Raw genomic sequence first — 18,106 nt, forward strand, 5'->3', positions numbered from 1 at the left:
GAGTAGGGAGAAAGGCCGGCCACCTGGGGCTGTGTAGCCGAAGCTCCCAGCGCCAGAGGGTGCAGCCTGGGCCTCCTTACCAAGGCTCAGTGTCCCACGGTTGGTCATCCCTGAGGCTGAAATGCACACCACCACTGCTGGCCTAACAGGCTGTTGACAAGGAACACATCAGACCCAGAGCTACTTGCAGGCATTCATCAGAGATTCCTTGTGCTTAACGCAGGCAGATCTGTTGAAGGGTGAGGGGGTGCCCATAACAGAGGAAGGAAGGAAGGGAGGGAGGGAGGGAGGGAGGGAGATGGAAGGGAGGGAGGAAGAATGGGAGGGAGGGAGGGAGGGAGCGGGGGAGGTAGGGAGATGGAAGGGAGGGAGGAAGAATGAGAGGGAGGCAGGGAGGGAAGAAGGGAGGGAGAGAGGGAGGAAGGAAGAATGGGAGGAAGGAAGAATGGGAGGAAGGAAGGATAGGGAGAGGGAAGGAGGAAGGCAGGCCATCACCAGTATAAACCACTCTGGAGACCAGCTCTAACCACTTGGCAGGGCTCCAAGAAATAGGTCTCAGCAGTACACTTTGATGAAAGAGAGGGAATTTCACTTTATTTATATATTATTTATGTCCAGTACTTTTAGGAAGTATTTGAGATAGCAACAGCACTGATATATTGAAATAGACTAAAAGAACAAGAGCCCGTGGGTGGGAGATAACTGAGCAAGAATATCCACGTACACTGAGCAGAGCTCCTACTGATGGCGGGACTGCAGAGCCCAGTGGCCTGGCACACCCAGCTCAGAGAAAGCCTGTTCTTTGCTGGGGTCCACGGGGAACCAGCTATCAGGACAGATTTCTGAGACACGAAAGGTGCAGGTCTCCAGCTCCTGCTTGGCTGGGCCTGTGCGGGGTGAGGAGCCAGGCTGCCTTCCCCAAAGTGGTCTGGCAGGTGCTGGGACACAGCAGGGGCCCATGTGGGCCTGGCTGAAAGTCCTCAGAGGATGGGAAAACAGGCAGGTGAGAGTGGCCAGGTTCCCGGACTTGACCTTAAGCAGCGGTTGCTAGAGCCGATGGGGACAGCCCATGTGGTTCGTGGAGCAAGGCCCAGCAGAGTTCAGTGCTGCCCTCCCATTCTTCCTCCCTCGCATCCTTCCTCCCTCCCATCCTTCCTCCCTCCCATTCTTCCTCCCTCCTTCCTTCCTCCCTCCCATCCTTCCTCCCTCCCTCCTTCCTCCCTCCCATCCTTCCTCCCTCCCATCCTTCCTCCCTCCCATCCTTCCTCCCTCCCATCCTTCCTCCCTCCCATCCTTCCTCCCTCCCATCCTTCCTCCCCTCCCATCCTTCCTCCCTCCCATCCTTCCTCCCTCCCTTCCATCTCCCTTCACCCACCCCCTGCGCCACCGTGCCCCTCACCCACCCCTGGCCTTCTCTGACTTGAGATTCATGACTCGGATAAACTCTTTCTCTAAATCTAAATTTACCTTATTATCAATTTTTAGCTATTATTCCATTTTATGCCCACTAATTTATTAATCTTGGAACCCCCAAAAACAATAAAACTGAAGCTCCAGAGATTTTATTTATATCTTTAAATGTGATTTTTATGACTTTTTATCTAAAAATTCATTTAATTTTTATTGCCCTCCTCACTCATGTCGTTGTTAGGCCGGCAGCCGCTTTATTTAGATGTTTCTCCTGCAGATACTTGGGGGTCCTAGCAGGAAGGAGCTCAGGTGAGGGGAGGCTGGTGGGGGCAGAGGCACGGATGCCAGCCTCCTAGGGGACTACTAGGTTGGGTCCCGTGCCCTTCAGTGTCCCTGGGACAGGCTGCACACCTCCCTGGTTCCTTTCTGGAGCACGCACAGTTCTCCACGACTCTTACCTCTGCTCCCATTTTGCCTTCCAGCTCGCAAAAGGGCCTATGCTGCAAAAGCAATCTAGAACATTCCTCAGAGAGGTTGGGGAGCCTCCAGCTTGAGGACCCAGTGTCCCTCTCTCCATGACCCTCCAGAGTTTCTCACTACTCCTTGTCCAGACCAAGAGGCCCTCCTTCCTGTTCCTCATTCGATGGCACACCCGTCCTCCCTCCTGAGCAGAGCTCTGGGGTCTGCAGGGTTCCCACCTGGCTGGTCTTCTTGTTCCTCTCTGACTGCCCAAGGAGCCCCCTTCCTCGGGCTCTGGCTGACCCAGATGCCCAGGGGTGTCTGTCCTGCCCCCCAGGGCCAGAGGCCCGCAGGCACTTTCTGCCTTATGATGGGGTGGGGTGCCCACGTGTCCTGCGCCTGCCTGGCACTGCCTGGTTCTCCTGGCTGTTTCCCTCTCTAGCTTCCTGTCTGAGAGTGGGGACTGGGGGGTGGCTGGTCACCAGCTTTTTGAGGTTTGCTGCCCTTCCTGGTTTCTATCTGCTCTTCAATCGCCTCCATCTCGAAGGAGCCAAACTTCATGGCCAGACTGGGCCACCTGGTCCCCTGTGTCCCTCCAGGGTGTGCACCAGGGCTTCTGACAAGGGAGATGGGGTTGAACTCCTTTAAGCTTTGCTGACCAGGGGACTGGAGTTCCGATTCTAGCTTTGTCGTGCCCCTGTGACCTCTGCCAAGGAAGGCATTGATGCTTCTGAGCCGCAGTTCCCACATCTGCAGAGAGGGATTCATACTACTCTTCCTTCCAGGAGGGTGGTGACGTCCCTGGGAGGGCTACCCTTCCTCATCCTCCTGGGTCCACTATGGCAGAAAGAGTGACTTAACATTGTGGAAGGACAGAACCAGCCAGAATGCCAAGCCAAGGGGCGGCCACTCTCCCAGGGAACCCGGGAGAATGAATTTCGGGGAGCCTTCCCACCCCTGCCCAGAGGAGTCCCCCAAGAAAGTACAGTGTTAAGGGGCTGTTTTCAGGGGAGCCTCTGGTCCCACTGGGGGAGCCTGGGCCTGAGCTGTGGCCGGCACCTGCCTTCGTAACCTGAAGACATCAGGGTTTGGGGATCCAGGCCAGCCCTGTTGCTGTCTGGCCTCAGTCCCCCGGTGTGGGAAGGCCACAAGCTGCTTTGGGAGACACCATTGCAGACTGTCTTAGGAAAGAGGCTGGGCTAGAGCCCTGGTCAATGATGATCTAATATTCCAAATCTCTGCTGTGACCCAAACCTGGAGGCTGAATCAGACTGCAATCCATTTAGCTCAAACTCGTTTTAAAGCAATTCACTATTTAACAAGTTCTGAGGCGCCGTGCTTTTGCAGGCAATATGTGAATTGAATCATTTGGTCTAATCTTAGATTAATACAAACCAACTCCTTCAGTGAGGACAGTCTTGGGAGCAGCTCCGGGACTTCATCTCATTGTCTTGGACGAAGGCGGGTCCCAAAGAAGACCTGACTATCAGCCAATGGCATGGGTGTCTGAGCAAGGACCGGGGGTGGTGTGCTGGGGAGGAAGGAGCAAGGTCTTTGGGGTCAGATGACGCTTGTTTGAATCTTGCCTATTCCTAGCCGTGTGACCCTAGACAAACTGCTGAGCCTGTCTAGGCTCTGGTCTTCCCCACAGATGCCTCTGTGCAAGACAGTTGTGCAACTAGAGAACCAGGGCAAGAGGAATCCATGTCATCCTCTCCTTGCCCCATGCAGGATCTTGCCAAGGCCTCCCAGGATCTACATCTGCATTCAGGGTGCCCTGGGGAGCAACAGGGCTGCTTGGTCCTCCTCCTGTGCCTCACTGTACCTTCTGCTCATTGGGGAGCTCTGGAAAGTGCTGGAAGGTTTTCACTCCCACCTGCTCTTTGAGGAGCACCAACTTCTTCCTGACATCTAGGCTTTGACAGGAAAGGAACCACATTTTTACCCCGTTCTGTGAGCCCCACAGCCCTGCCGTTGGACATCAGCATAGCACACTCAGGCCCTGCTTCTGCTCCCAGATCTGCCCTCCAGGATGCAGGCCCCTGCTCAGGTTCACCCTACCCCACTGACAGTCCTGGGCTTGCAGTCTAGGTAGGTCAAAGTCCCTGGTGTTGTCACCCCAAATCTGGAAGAGAGAGACTTTCCTGCCTCTTGGGTCACAGTCAGAAGAAGGGGACTCTGCCTGCCATATGAAGTCAGCCCGACTGTAGTGGGAGAGAAACAGCGCAGGGAAGGCATTCAGAGAGGAGAAATGGAGACGTGAGATGGTGGGTGGGTCAGAGCCAGAGTTCTAGTCCTGAGTCTGCACTTGAGCCGTCAGTTCTCAGAGCAACCCTGAGTCCTTCCCGGAAATCTGCTTCAATGCACAGAGTCTGGACCAGTGGAGAAGGGTAGCGTCATAAAATCACAGGGCCTTTGCTTCAAAGACAAGGCCATCTGCCAGCCGCTCACGGTGGGTCCCCTGGGGGAGATTCTGCAGAACTGTGTGTGGAGTCACACACTCGGCCCCGCAGCTTCACCCTGCATGCAGGACACAGATGAGAGAGCCGGGGAGGGACCCGCCATCCTCGCCTGTGGCGGCCCCCCTGCTTTGCATCCCTTTTGTCCACCTGGCCGGGCCTTTTCCACCTGTTGTCCACCTGGCCAATTCCCTCTCACCCTTTTTGGCTCAGCACAAATGTCACTTCCTCTTAGGTGACTTTGCTGACCTTCGGAATGAAAAGGGGACACTTCATCCTCCGGGCTACTCCTGCCCCCTCGGTACTCTGCGCTTAGCAACAGGGCTGTTCGATTTGGTCTTGTGTGTTTGCCTGGCATGTACACGCTCTCCCTCTCTCTCCTCCACAAGACTGGGGGAGGCTGGAGGACAAGAGCTCAAGGCGGGCATAGAGCAGACAGCAGTGAAAAGTTACTCACATGGGATCTGGTCCCACACGTTCCTTGGATGCCTGAGCTACGGCCCGGCCGGCCCAGGATGCCCCGCTCTGGAGGCTGTGACTGCCCTCCCTCTCCCCCCAGGTCCTGGTTCTGCCTCTCACCTGCTCCTGTCCCCTCATTGCTTGAGGATAGCATTAAACCCTCATCTTCTAGGTGGATTTTCCCTTCCCTTCTATGAGCTGTTTTTCTTCCATCAGCTTTATACCCCAGACACATTTTAAAAACTATTCATCTTTGTCATGGGTGCATCAGATACAAGCAAGAGAGATAAACCAAGCACCAAAAAAATCTATGTTCGCTCTGATTGCCTTTGTGTAGACAGCCACTTCCCCAGCGGCAGAGAGATGGGCCCAGTGGAGCCTCCGGGGCCAGCCACAGGGGCTGTGGGGGTGTGGAGGCCACCACAGCCAGCCTAACGGTGCTCTCTGACCCCTCCCGGTGGCCTGGCTGCTAGGACTGGGGCAGGGCTGTTTGCAGAGGAGGTAGCAGAGGGACCGTCATAAAAGAGGATTATAGATGGAGATTTGCTCGTAAACACCCTTGTCTGCGGCCCCCGCGGGTATTATCCTTGCATTAGAGAAGGTTTTAGAGAAGAGAGGGGAGGGGAGCTGAGGAACGAGCTTTTCCATCACAGGCACAGAGGGCTCTGGGGAATCTTCACTGGCTGATTCAGGCCTGCCCAGGTAGAACAGCAGGTGCCAGCCTTCAAGCATGCTGACTTCCCAAGTCCTCGTCCCTTGAAGCCCTGACTCCCCCAGATCGTGGCCCTGGGGTCCCAAGCTCCAAGTATCTCTGCCAAACATCTCTGAACTGGATCCTAACCCACGTCCTCTAGCGTGGGAGCATCGGTAGAACTTTCTGCCATCGTGGAACGTTCTGCGCTGTCCAGTGTGGTAGCCCTCGGCCACATGTGGCTGTTGAGCGCTTGAAATATGGCTTCTGCAACTGAGGAACTGAGGCTTTGATTCGATTTAATTTTACTTCATTTAAATTTGAATTCGAACAGCCGCAGCGACTAGTGGCTGCCAAGTAAGATAGCCCAGCTTTAACGACACCTGTTGAGCAACGCCAAGGATGTCTTTTCCAGCAACCCGTGAAATTAGATGCTGGCCTCACACTTTCCCAGAATGGGAGGTCGACAGCAAGCCCCTGGCCTCTGGGGCTTCCCTGCCTCCTTGTGGGAGGTGGACCCAAGAAAACAGCAAAAAGGGGGCTACCCCAGAAAAGGTCTTCATGGCAGGCCAACTAGAAGTTCTAGGGTCATTTTGCTCCTCCAGGGGAAAAGGGCCATGCATGCTCATACTCAGGACCAGAAAACAAACATCCCAAACGAAGTGCAATTGGAAAGACATTTTCCAGCTTACCTTGTGTCTGTAACATATGCAGTCCATGATCTCCCGTATGCCTGGGCCACGCTCCCCTTCCCTGCCCTGCTGAAGGGCGCACAGGAAATCACACACATTGAGCGCCTGCCATGCGAACGTCACTAGCAGTGATTTAAAATTGGGAATTTTTTAAAGGACGATATAATCCACACTTGTCCCAACCTGACAGGTCAGAGGTCAGCAAGCAATGCTCCATAGGCCAAATCCGGCCCACTACCTATTTTTATTTATTTTATTTTATTTTATTTTATTTTATTTTATTTTAATTTTTGAGACAGAGTTTCACTCTTGTTGCCCAGGCTGGAGTGCAATGGTGTGATCTCGGCTCACCACAACCTCCGCCTCCTGGGTTCAAGCAATTCTCCTGCCTCAGCCTCCCAAGTAACTGGTATTTTTATTTTTTATTTTTTGAGATGGAGTCTCACTCTGTTGCCCAGGCTGGAGTGCAGTGGCATAATCTTGACTCACTGCAACCTCCATCTCCCAGGTCAAGCAATCTTCTGCCTCAGCCTCCTGAGTAGCTGAGACTACAGGCACATGCCACCGTGCCGGCTAATTTTTGTATTTTTAGTAAAGATGGGGTTTTGCCATGTTGGCCAGGCTGGTCTTGAACTCCTGACCTCAGGTGATTGGCCTCCCAAAGTACTGGGATTACAGGCATGAGCCACCACGTCCGGCCTAACTACCTATTTTTGAACAGCTGTGAGGTAAGAATAGTTTTTGCATGTTTTTAAATTGTTGAAAAATAGCCAAAAGAATACTCATGACCCTTGAAAGTCATCTACATTCAGATTTCTGTGTCCGTGGTAGTTTGATTGGGATGCATCCCCACCCCATTCCACCTGCCGCTCCTCCCCTGCCCTGACACGGACCTAGTAACCCCCGAGGCCACCCAGCTCTCAAAGTCGGACACATCTGCTATCTGGCTCTTAGCAGGAAGTCCCCCAGCCCCCAGGATGGGTGAGGCAAGGATGCAGAGGTGAAAAGTGAAATGACCCGAGGCAGAGTCCACATCCTCCCTCCACCCATATACCCACTGCCTCGCTCTGATGGGTGTTCCCAGGGTCTGCTGCTAGGCCACTGGGTCAGGGGCTCCTGGAGGGGTCCTGAGCTGGACTCGGGCTGAGTGGGGTCTGCAGAGGCAGCGCTGGGGGGCTGTCCTGGCAAGCGGCACCGTGTGCAGCAGAGCCTGTAGGTGGGCACGTAAGGCCTCCTGGGGCCAGGGAGTTCACGTGAGCAGGGACATGAGGAGGGCTGCCCTGTGGCCCACTGTGACCTTCAGGCCCTATCAGCTTCCCGGCGCTCTATGCCCTGAGCACGCTCTGCTCAGGACGCCTTGGGTAGGTTGCTGAGTCCTCTGCGGCTTCCCCCAGTCTGGGCATGAGGTGGAAGGAAAGGGATGGAGGGTGTGTGTGTGTCAGACATAGAGACAGGAACAGGCAAGGGAAACAGAGACAGGGAGAGACAGAGAAAGATGGAGAGAGATAGCAGGAGAGACAGAGACTGATACAGAAACAGAGAGAGAAAGACGGGGAGAGACAGAGATGGGGGAAATGGGAGAGAGAGGACGAGACAGCTGCAGAGATGGAGAGAGAGAGAAAGAGACTGAGAAAGAGAGCAAGAGACAGGGAGAGACAGAGAGAGAAAGAGGATGAGACAGATACAGAGATAGAGAAAGATGAGACAGAAAAAGAGACAGAGACAAAGGGACAGAGACAGAGAGAGACAGATACAGAGGTAGGAAGAGAGAAACAGATGGTGCTGGGGGTTGCGGGGGTTGGGCGGGAATGTGCTGCATCAGATGAGGCCATAGAGAGCTGTTCGGGAAGGGAGGTGCCCACCACATCCCAACCTGTAAGCGAGGTGCTGCCTTCTTGGGCCACTAAGCCATCGCTGTCCAGCCTTCAGAACTCTCTTTGGTGCGGGACCCTCACCGTGTTTGAGGCGGCTCTGTGGCCGTGCTCCCTTCATAAACGCCACTTTCTTTTTTGAGGCATTTACTTTGAGCTGAAGGGAGCTCTTGTTTGCTGTTGGTTCCCCCTGTAATTTCATCTTTACTTTTTTATTTCCAAAAAAAAAAAAAAAAGCAAGCCCTATAGTGTCATAAAAGCAATTTTGAATATTTACGAAAAATTTTTCCTTGCTCAACTGCCATGTTAAGGGGAAGCTGCCAGGCCTTAATTCCCCAATGTAACTGAGTCAAAGGTTGCTTTCATCTGAAGGCTGACGTCCTCCCAGGTTTCCTATAAATACCTAGTTGCTTCCTTTCTCTCCCTTTTTGTGTATACACAAAAACAAGGGAACCCACGGCACGCACTCCCTCACACTCCCACACGCGTGTGCACCTCACACGCAGATTTATCCACGAGCCCCAGAATGTGACTCCCCCCAGTAAAAAGCTCAACTGGGGAAACCCCAGAGGACCCTGAGAGCCTGGTCAAAAAGCGCCAGGAATTTGTACAACACAAATCGCTACAGACAAACTTGATTGCTTTTCTGATTAGTGGGTAAAGGGAATGGATTCGCCATGGAATGGCCTCATGGAATATTGTGCAATTAATCCCCAGTTGACTTGATAATGACCTTGTCATATGGCCTGGAATCTGGTGAAAAGACTGCAAAGTGAGGGTGGTGGTGGCAGCAAGAGCCTGGGGTCAGGGCTGCACCGTGGGTGGTTTGGGCCAAGGGGTGAAGGGAAGCGGGGGAGGGGGAATCTCCTGTCCTTCACTGGCTGTTTTTCCTGCCGCTATGCTTCCCTCAGCAAACCCTGCTTATCCTTAAAGATTCTGCAACCTCCTCTGATGTCCCCTTCCGGTGACAGTCACTGATGAGGGTGCATACGCACGGGGGGTCCAAAGAGCGTCCTGAGGGTTCCGTTGTTGCATAAGCTCTCAGCCCACACAGCCACTTGAGAGAAAGGATTAAATTGTACCCATGGTACCGCCTGGCAGGACAAGGATTCTCGGAGCCCAGGTCACACATCTCCCACCCCAGGCAGGCTCTGCCTCTTGGCAAGGCTCCACCCCGGCTCACCAGGAGGGGATTGCTCTGAGATACTTTCCCCAGTTGGACAGCAAACCACGACTCCACACAAGTCAGCTTTCCTTGCAACTGAAGCTTAACCCTTTAAGCCCTCAATGAGAGCCATTTTTCACAGTTGTTTTCTAGTGTGTATGAGAAGTCCGTAGCGTTCAGGGTGCCACGGGCAAAACTTAAACATTGACTGTCTCAGGAGTCCTTTCCTGGGTCCTGTGTCCTGGAGCTGCCAGTGGGAAGAACTGGGATATCTTTATTCAAAAAGCCTGAGGCCCCGTGCCCTCAGAAGCCCCCATTCTGAGAAGGCAGATGGGAAAATTAACCAAATAACTAACCATGGGGGTGGCCCAGTGTGCTGAGCCAGGCAACATGGAAGGGGTCCCATTGCCCGCGGGTTCCTGAGTCCCTGGGACTCTTTGTGTAGCGTTTTTCTTTCCTCCTCTGGTACTGTTTGACATGATCCTTGCCTATCAGGGATCCACCTCCAGCCGCACTTCCCATCCCTCCCGCCATCCGGGGACCACGCTTCTCATCCAAGGAGACCGAGGCATGGGATTGCCACAGTGGTTAGAGGAGTATCTGAGTAACTGGGTTCTGGAGTGAGGCTCCGAGGGTTCCTCTGATTCAAATGCATGAGCCTTGATGTAGAAACGGCAGCGTTCCTTTACTCTTAACTTCATTTTGCTTGTCGGATGGTTCTGGGGCAGTTGTGTGTAGACCAGGTTGTCAGCAGAGAGGTGTTAGGAGGCTTCGGGGTAAAGCGGGCCTGGGCCTTCCTCTTCTTTTGTACGTTCACCGAGGAAACACAGTTGGTGTTTGGGAAATGCTCATCTCTGAGTGTGGGGTTCAGAGATGCGGAAGCCCAGTCCAGGCAGACAGGCAGGCAATCGAAGGGGAAGTGATGGTGAAAATCAACCACCATCTTTTCAAGTCCAAGAGAAAGTAGCGGACAGAGAACAAGACAGGTGAAGAGGGCGAGTCATTGCAGAGTCTAGAGAGGAACAGAGTGAGGAAACAGCAGATGGAAACCTCTTATTTCAAAGGGTTGAGAGGAACATCCCTCAGCCGTTGATATCTCCCTCCATTTGGCTCGTTGCATGAGTCAAAGTAATGAACCTGCCTGTGAGAACATGCAAATTCCAAAGGAAAGGAGCTGATGAATGTCACAGGTGTGTTGCTTGTTCATTGCAACCAAACACTTACAATAAAGGTCCAGACATGTGTCTCCTTTGGCAAGGAGTGAGTTATCAAACAACCAAAACAATGAAAACAAAACACTGTGTCTTGAAAACCAGAAAAGTCAAGAAAGAATATTGTTTTCTTAATAATAAATACATTTCATGGGGAAGAATTGCAAGGGAATCGTTTAAATTAATTTCTGCTTTGTTTGTTTGGTTTATACAGGGCTTAAGTCCCAGCTGACAGTGATCTGTAAAAGTTCTAACATATTGAAATCTGATTTTCTTGCAGCCAGAATCCCATAGTCCAAAATGATTTCTCTTTCAACTCTGCTAATCAGACAGGCAGGGCTCCAGCGGACTCCTAGTTCAACCAAATTGCACTTGGTCTTTTTGGGGGTGTAAATAATAGCTGATGAAAGCTTTAAATGCAGAACTGGTAGCATCTCTCTGGAGAGCTGGTTCAAGGGTGTGGGGGACAACAGTGAGATTAAAATGAGCAAGGAGAGGTGGGGGAGGCCTTTTCCCACCTAGTGGATGTCCTGCGTGGCTCTGAGGAACCTTCCTCCCTCTATGCCCCACCCCTGCTGGAGCAGATGCAGTGGGAAGCCAGGGGAAGCTGAATGGAAGGGAGATCATTCCAGTCTGGAATCAGAGGCACAAAAAGAAAACTTTGCCCCTGGCTTTGGAGGCCCCCATCACTGGGTGCCATGAGACTTCCCTCTCCAAATTGATGACCTGCTCAAGGCTGGGCCCCTCCCTGTCACTCAGACCCTCCAGCTGGATTGCAAGAGGGACCTGATCAATGGTTCTCCTTAGACCCCTTTCTCCACCTCACCAGCAAGCCTGGCCCCCAGTGCCCAGCTCTGCACACACAGGCAGAGCCAGAGAATCAGAGCAGGGCGGCCTTCCTCACCAACATGCCAGCCCCGATGACCTCACCCACCCATCAACTCTGCTCACCTGGCTCTAGGTGATGGGCCCCCGAGAGCTATCCCAACCCACAGTCTGCCCTTCCTGACCTTGACTTTCCACCCACCTTCTCCAGCCTGACCCTGGCTGTTTTCCAAAACCAAATCCATCTGCAAAAGATTCAGGATTACTTAACAAATATATGAATAAACAGGCAGAATCAACAAGCAGGGATGCACAAGAGGCCCCACAAGCTCTAGAGGCCCATCCTGGGAAGTGCCACCCCACCCTGTCCCCCCGGTTGGGCTCGTACCAGCCAGGGCCCCCTGGCCAGGAAAGGTCTGCAGCATGTATGTTTCAATGAATTCTGTAACCATCAGCCCTTGCCTGTACCCCAAAGGGTCTTAACCTAGGCTCTAGGAATGAACTCCAAGTAAATCCAAGCCCCTAAAATTACAGGAAAATGCATATGTAGGTACATTTCCCTGGTCCTTGGCTGTCCTGGGTTCTCGATGCCTCTGTGGCCCCCAGAGGGTAAGGCCCCAGCTGCCCATCAAGTCTGCCGGCTGGCATGTCCCCACAGGGCTTCGTAGGTGCTGTCCCAGAGCCTTAGTCTTAGAGCTGGAGCCAGACACAGAGGTGCCCTCGGTCTCCCTGGGCCGCTGCTGGGCGGCTATGGCCCCTTCTTGCTCCTTCTCTGTTGCGCCGTCTTCGTTCCTTCCTTCCTTCCCTCTTTCCAACTGAATTCTCGTTTTTCCTCTCTCCCTAGTGCTTGTACGGCTGCTATGTCCATTCCTCCATCATCCCCACCTTCCACCGGAGGTGCTACTGGCTCCTTCAGGTAGGTGGCTGGGACTGGATTCTTCTTCCGTCACCGGTGCTCGGGAAGGGTCTGTGGAGGGCACTGAGGGCGCGGGGCTCCGCATGCGACACGGTTTCGGGCTGAGAGCCCTGGTGAGCTTGCCTAGGGAGACTTCGGCTGTTGTGGCTCTGAGGCCAGCTCGGTGGCTGGGCTGGTGTTGTCAGGTGTCAGGAAGGGGAGAAGGCCTGGTGGCAGGGGTAGCTCTCACCCACCAATGGGAAATAAACCTAGGTGCTTCCAGCTGCCAAGGCGCCTCAGTGTTCTTTTGATGAGGACAAGAAAGAAGGCCGAGTATCCTACCCTGAAATGCCTGTTGACTGAAAGCTGTAAATTCATTTTCTCTCGTGGGTTAGTTACATGGCACGTGTGGAAAACAGGCTGCCGGAGGTTGCCAGGTGCAGTTGGATTGATTGGGATAGCTGTGGGGAAAGGAGGAAGGAGCTCCGTAATCGATTTGTGATGTCTGCCGTGACAGGGATGGAACAGGTCGTGGCTGGGCATGCTGGCCATTCCTGTGGGAGAGTGGCCTGGTGCCCAGATCTCTGTCCATGGTGTCTGTGCACAGTGTTGCTGAGCCAGGGGCGGGTAGGTGCGAGAGGCCCACCTGGCCTCTTGCCCTCTGGAGGTCGTCTGCCAGCTGTCTTGCCTGCCGTGTGGGCGGGAAGGTCTGAGGGATCCATGCAGTCGGACTAGACATAGGTCCTTTTCAAAATGCATCCTCTGATTTGCAGCTGTTCTTGGTAGAACCCATTCCCCATGGCCTGCCTCTGTCACCCCAAGTTCTCACTGTTGCCTCTACCCAGGAGTTGCTGCCTGAGGCCTTTCCCACCATGGTTCTACTTTCTGTTGTTCAAGACAGCAAATCCCTGGGCCTTGATGGTTTAAGGATCTCTCTGACCCGGCGGGGGTGTCGGAGGGGCCTGGCAGCTGGGGAAGCAAGTCGCCCAACGCTATGACACAAGCTCAGGGAGAAAAGAGTCACACATGCCATGGAGTGCAGAGAGGCTGATGGTTCCAGGAGAGCTGGTCTGGAAGGTACCCACAGGGCCGGAGTCATCTCGAGGTGGAGGCCGGGGCTCAGCCTAGACAAGGCTCTCTATCCATTGGCTCTGCCCAGCCCCAGCCTCCAAACCCTTTCCGTTCTCCCTCAGTTCCCAGAAATAGCTGTCTGTGGTTCAGCAAGTTCAGTAGCCAATGATGCCCGAGACCGTCCAGGGATGTGCTGATTTGCAGAGGCTGCTTCCTGATACCTTACCCTGTCATCAGTTTCCCTGGCTCTGCCTCCCTTGGAGGCTGACGTGCTAGCACCTGCTTTTCTAACTGCTCAGACCTGTGTCCTTGACAAGGGGAGTTGTCACATGGTCATGGGATAAGGCTTTCGGGGTCTTGTTACTAGGAATTGATCCTAAGGTGTTCCACCCCTGTGCAGAGGGTCTTCTCCTGTACCCGATGAAGGGTGGGGTTCCACCCGAGGCCAGAGTTCTGGCGGTTGAGTCAGAGTCATAGCCCGTCCCTGAGTCCCCAGGGACAAACTCTGGCTTCCCAAGAAACACCGTTTATCCAGTGCAGCCTGCAGCCCTGTTCACGCCTTCCTGGGCCTGCAGCCCCGTGGGTCTGGTTTCTGCCCTTCTCCTTTTTTTTGGTTTCATGCCCCCTGGTCAGAACACCTCTTCAGCCATTGCCCTCCTGTCGGGGCAGCCCCTGGAAGCTGGCATCCTGCCAGCAGCCCAGCCACCCGCTCCTCCAGGCCTTTTTTCCTGCGCCCACGCCTCCGCCTGCCTCCCCTCATTCCATCATGCTCTTGTGGCTTTTTAATTCCACTAAATTTACTTTCCTGGAATCAGACACCATTGGGCAGCCACGAGGTCTGAGCTGTTGACTTCCCAAGCTCCGTTCTGCTCATTCCGGGCCCCTCCTAGATTCCTCGGGCCAGGCGAGGGGAGGGATCCTGCTCTCTGCCCGCGCCCTCCCTCACTGGCGCTCCTGTGTCCCGGCCTCCGTATGCTGGAGATATACCTGGACTGATTCATGGGTGTCTGGTTCGTTACCTCCCAGCTGGCGGGGAAGCCGGAGTCTCCCCAAAGGCTGGGATGGCAGGACCAGGCTTCTTCATGGCCGAGCTGGGGCCTCTTCATCTTCTCTGCCTGAGCCCGGGGGAGCCATCCCTCCCCGTCCCTCTCCTCCGTGTCCTCCAGCATCAGACTTGTTTCTGTGATCAGATCACAAAGAGGGAGTGAACACAGGTGTGGGGGCTCCTGCTCCCCGGGTCTGTGCGGGGCAGGAGGAGGTTAAGGAGCTAAGGCCAAAGCAATGAGCACAACGCACGTCCTGCTCGGAGCCCAGAGCCAATGCGGCAGCCGGTGCCGCTCAGGGCAATTTGTTCTGGTGCTAATTACAACACCAGGATAATGACGGCGTGGCCAGGCTTAATTTCTCTGATGTTAAATAGGAAAGAAGCCATGAGATACTGGCTCAGATGGAAATTGGCTCAAGTTTGTCTCTGACACCAATTACCAAGAAAAAGGATTAGGTGGGGTCCAAGGTGTCAGGACAGCGCCCATGGTGGGAGCTGAGGAAGGAGGCTGCTCAGATGCCAGCCCCGAGCCAGCCTGGTCCTCTGAATGCAGGAGGCACTAGGAAAGGGAGTGATGGGCTGACTATGCTCTCTCAGTCCCCTGCAGGGGGTGAGCCTTCTAGAAAGGTAAGGGCATTGGAGGAAGGAGGGAGGGAGGAAGGGAAGGAAGAGGTGCTTCTGGAAAAAGGAGACTTTCTCCAAGGAACAGCACCCACTGCCCCACCTTTGTAGCCTCAGTTCAGTGGCTGCCTCCTGCCAGCCCACCGTGAACTCACTCCTGCCCTCTGAGATGCTCCAGCTGATGTTACCCAAGGCCACTTCGCACTTAGTGGGCATGTCTGCCTACGTTGGCCTGGGTTTTCCTCTCCAACTAGTTAACTCCCCGAGGGAGACACATGCGTTCCTGTCTCCCCTGAGTGCCCAGCACAGAGCCACAGCCACCACAGGGCAGGAGCCAGCATTTGGGAGAGCCATGTTCTGCTGTGGTGACCTGTGCACCCCGGAGCAGGAATGGGCAGGCCTCGCAGACTCGGGGCCTGGCGCTCAGGGTTGGTGCCAAGACTTACAGAGGAGGGCCCGAGTTGACGTGGCACGTAAGCTTCTGAGTAGCTGGGCTTTCAGGAAAGGGTGCTAACCTCTCTGTGTCTGTCTGTCTGTCTTTTAGGCTCTCTGTCTCTTTCTGCCTTTCTGTTTGTCCTGTTCTCCCTCCCTCCCCATCTCTTCATTGCTGACAAATATTCTATTAGGCTATGAGCAAGGAGACAGGCAGGAAGCCTCTCACAGGCAGGGCACTAAAGCCCGTTTGGCCCACAGATGCATAAAACCATTGGCATGACCAGCGGGCACCATGTGAGGTCACCAGGACAGCTGGGGAGGGACCAGATGACCTGAGCTCAGTCCACTCCAGCTGGGCAGGGCCAGAGCCATGACCTGGAGGAGGCCATCTCTTCCCCTCTGCTGGTGGCACACATCCTCAGCATTGCTGGGGGCTCTGTGTGTCACAGCTGACAGGGTCTTCAGGCTCCCCTGAGCCCGCCCAGTGCATTTTCTAGAAGGGTCTCTGAGACCCAGCGAGAGCAGGGCCAGGCCCAGGTCACCCAGCAGGCAGGGGAGGAGCGGGCAGTGCTCCGTTCTCCTGATGCCTTGGCCTCTGCCCCTACTGCCTGATGTGGGTATCACTGCAGCCACTGGGCCCTGAGCCTCGTGAGGTGGAGGTGGCATGAAGGGGTGAGCCAGACAGAGCAGTCCCTCCTGTTTGGCATTTTCTGATGGTTTCGAGGGGTAGGCAGCAGAGGTTCAGGGCCCCCTGACTTCCCGTGTGCCCCTTTCTCCAGGTCCTCCACCTTCCATCCTTCTCTGCATTCTCTGCCTGCCCCCTCAGGGGACCAGGCCCCCATTCCAGGCCAGACTTCCCTGCAGATTCTGTATGGCTCATTTGGAAACTATTTCTGCTTCTAATGAGTGTTTTTCTTTGTGCCCTTGTCCTCTAAAATGCTTAATGACTGCTTTCCGAGCTCCAGTGAAGTGGGGGTGTGTCCCCGCATGGCTGCCATTGCCAGGCCGGGGCTGCTTGGCTGCCAAGCCCAGCTTGCTTGGGTGGAGGCAGCGGGGGGTCCTTCCTGGCCCACGCTGGCAGCACAGACCAAGCCTGTGGGGGCAAGAGCACGGTTTCAGGGAGACGGGGAACCCTGGGGCCTTGGAGACCACAGGACAGGGTGGCAGTGCAGGCCGGGGCTCCCAAATCACTGGAACAGGAAGATGTTTGGGCCTGAGTTCTAGGAGTTGAGCTCCTCGGGGGGACCCTGGATTCGGAGTCTGAGGAGCTGGATTCCAGCTCTGCCTGGACCTCGCTGAGCACCAGTAGCAGTGACCATGCCGCCGGCCGCCTCTGGTCCTGGCTCCTGGCTGGCAGTGAGCCTCCACCGCACACCGCACTCCACCTCGGAGGAAACAGGCTCCGAGAAGCTCCACAGTTGCTCAGTCAATAGGGGGCAATCATCGCTGCCCTCCGCTGCCTCCCGTGGGGGCACCACCGTCACCCCTGTTTATAGATGAGGCATCTGAGAATCAGAGAGATTGGGCACCTTGTCACAGATCACGGAAGTAGCCAAAAAGTGGGACAGCTGCTGGGACCTCAGCCTGGACGCTCTCTGCTTGCTGCCCCCGCATGAGCCTCTGCCAGCCCTGGGTCCCCCTAGAAGTAGTGGGTGCAGGGCACAGGGGTGCCATCACCCCCTAGAGCAGGCGCCATGAGACTAAGCACCACAGGCATTGTGGCCAGAACAGAGCCCACCCATGGCAGCCTCTGTGGCTGGTGCTGCTGAGTGGGGACTTGGGACGGGGACAGTGCCAGTTCACCATGGGGTTCGCTCCAGGCTGTCCTGGCCCCAAAGGGCCCCCATGTCCAGGAGCGAAAGTGCCTTTACCTGGAACTCACCACCCCCCAGGAGAGGAATAAGATTCCTTCTCGATGGGGCTGCCTCCAGGTGGGATCCAGGCTTCCCCACAAGGCTTGGGACTCCGAAACCAGGTTCACAGGGGAGAGCTGAAGCCCCAGATCCCCAGATCAGTGGGTATTCTGTCCCCAGCGTGGTCAGCTTCTTGTCCACCCTCCGGCTGAGAGCAGGGTTTCCTAGGGTGGTTCCCAGAGAGGGGAGGAGGGCAAGACTGCAGCGAGAGGCCCTGGGGGAGACACCCCGTTTCCACTCCTGCCCCAGGCCATCTGCCCTCCATGGGAGTCCTGCAGAGTCAGCCAGAACATGGATCTCTCCAGCCAGAGCAGGTCCCATTGGCGTCCTCAGCCCTTTGGCCCATAGGAGGAACAGCTGGGGCTGGGCAGCTCCATGGCAGAGGGACCAGCAGTCCTAGCGCCTAGGCTTGGGGCTCTCCCAAGGAGGAGGAGGAGAGCAAGTGGCCTCTCCAGGCTGCTACAGCCTCTGGAGTTCCATATTCAGGCCCCAGAGAAGCTACTTCTGCTCCTTGTTCTGGAGACTTTGCAGCCAACAGCCATTTCAGCCTCTGCCCCAGACACAGGCCCTGTAGGCCTCAGCCCAGGCGTGCCCCCAGGGAGTCCTCCCTTCCTGCTGCAGCCCTCAAGAGGGGCCGTGGGGCCCCTCACTGCTGAAGAATCCTTTTAGAGGGACAGGCCCTGCAGGTCCCTGAGGGCAACTGAGTCCCAGGCACCCCCAGCCAGCAGAGAAGAGAGCAGGCTGTGAGCCCTCCTGGCCCGGCTCCAGGGACCGTGGCATCTCATGGTGGGTCTGAGATGAGCCCAGCTCCACACTGGGGCATTAGTGTATATTTATCGCCACTGACACCAGAACCTGGCTGTGGAATGCAATGGGCCCTCTGA

At 55.1% G+C, this 18,106-nt stretch overlaps 2 protein-coding genes across 10 annotated transcripts in view; both read left to right on the forward strand.

Moving 5' to 3' along the window:
• CAMTA1 (calmodulin binding transcription activator 1) overlaps positions 1-18,106 on the forward strand; it is a 1,003,074-nt gene that overhangs the window by 695,160 nt on the left and 289,808 nt on the right. For 8 of the 9 annotated variants that reach the window (XM_050786880.1, XM_050786872.1, XM_050786886.1 and 5 more), the window contains one exon: positions 12,087-12,158. The exons of the other annotated variant lie outside the window; for it this stretch is intronic. In XM_050786880.1, coding sequence (XP_050642837.1) covers positions 12,087-12,158 — 72 coding nt within the window. The remainder of the gene's footprint in view (positions 1-12,086; positions 12,159-18,106) is intronic. 9 annotated transcript variants of the gene reach the window in all.
• VAMP3 (vesicle associated membrane protein 3) overlaps positions 1-18,106 on the forward strand; it is a 707,779-nt gene that overhangs the window by 388,333 nt on the left and 301,340 nt on the right. The gene's annotated exons all lie outside the window — the stretch shown is intronic.

Source organism: Macaca thibetana, chromosome 1, assembly GCF_024542745.1.
Source record: "Macaca thibetana thibetana isolate TM-01 chromosome 1, ASM2454274v1, whole genome shotgun sequence".
In the NCBI taxonomy this organism is placed as follows: domain Eukaryota; kingdom Metazoa; phylum Chordata; class Mammalia; order Primates; family Cercopithecidae; genus Macaca; species Macaca thibetana.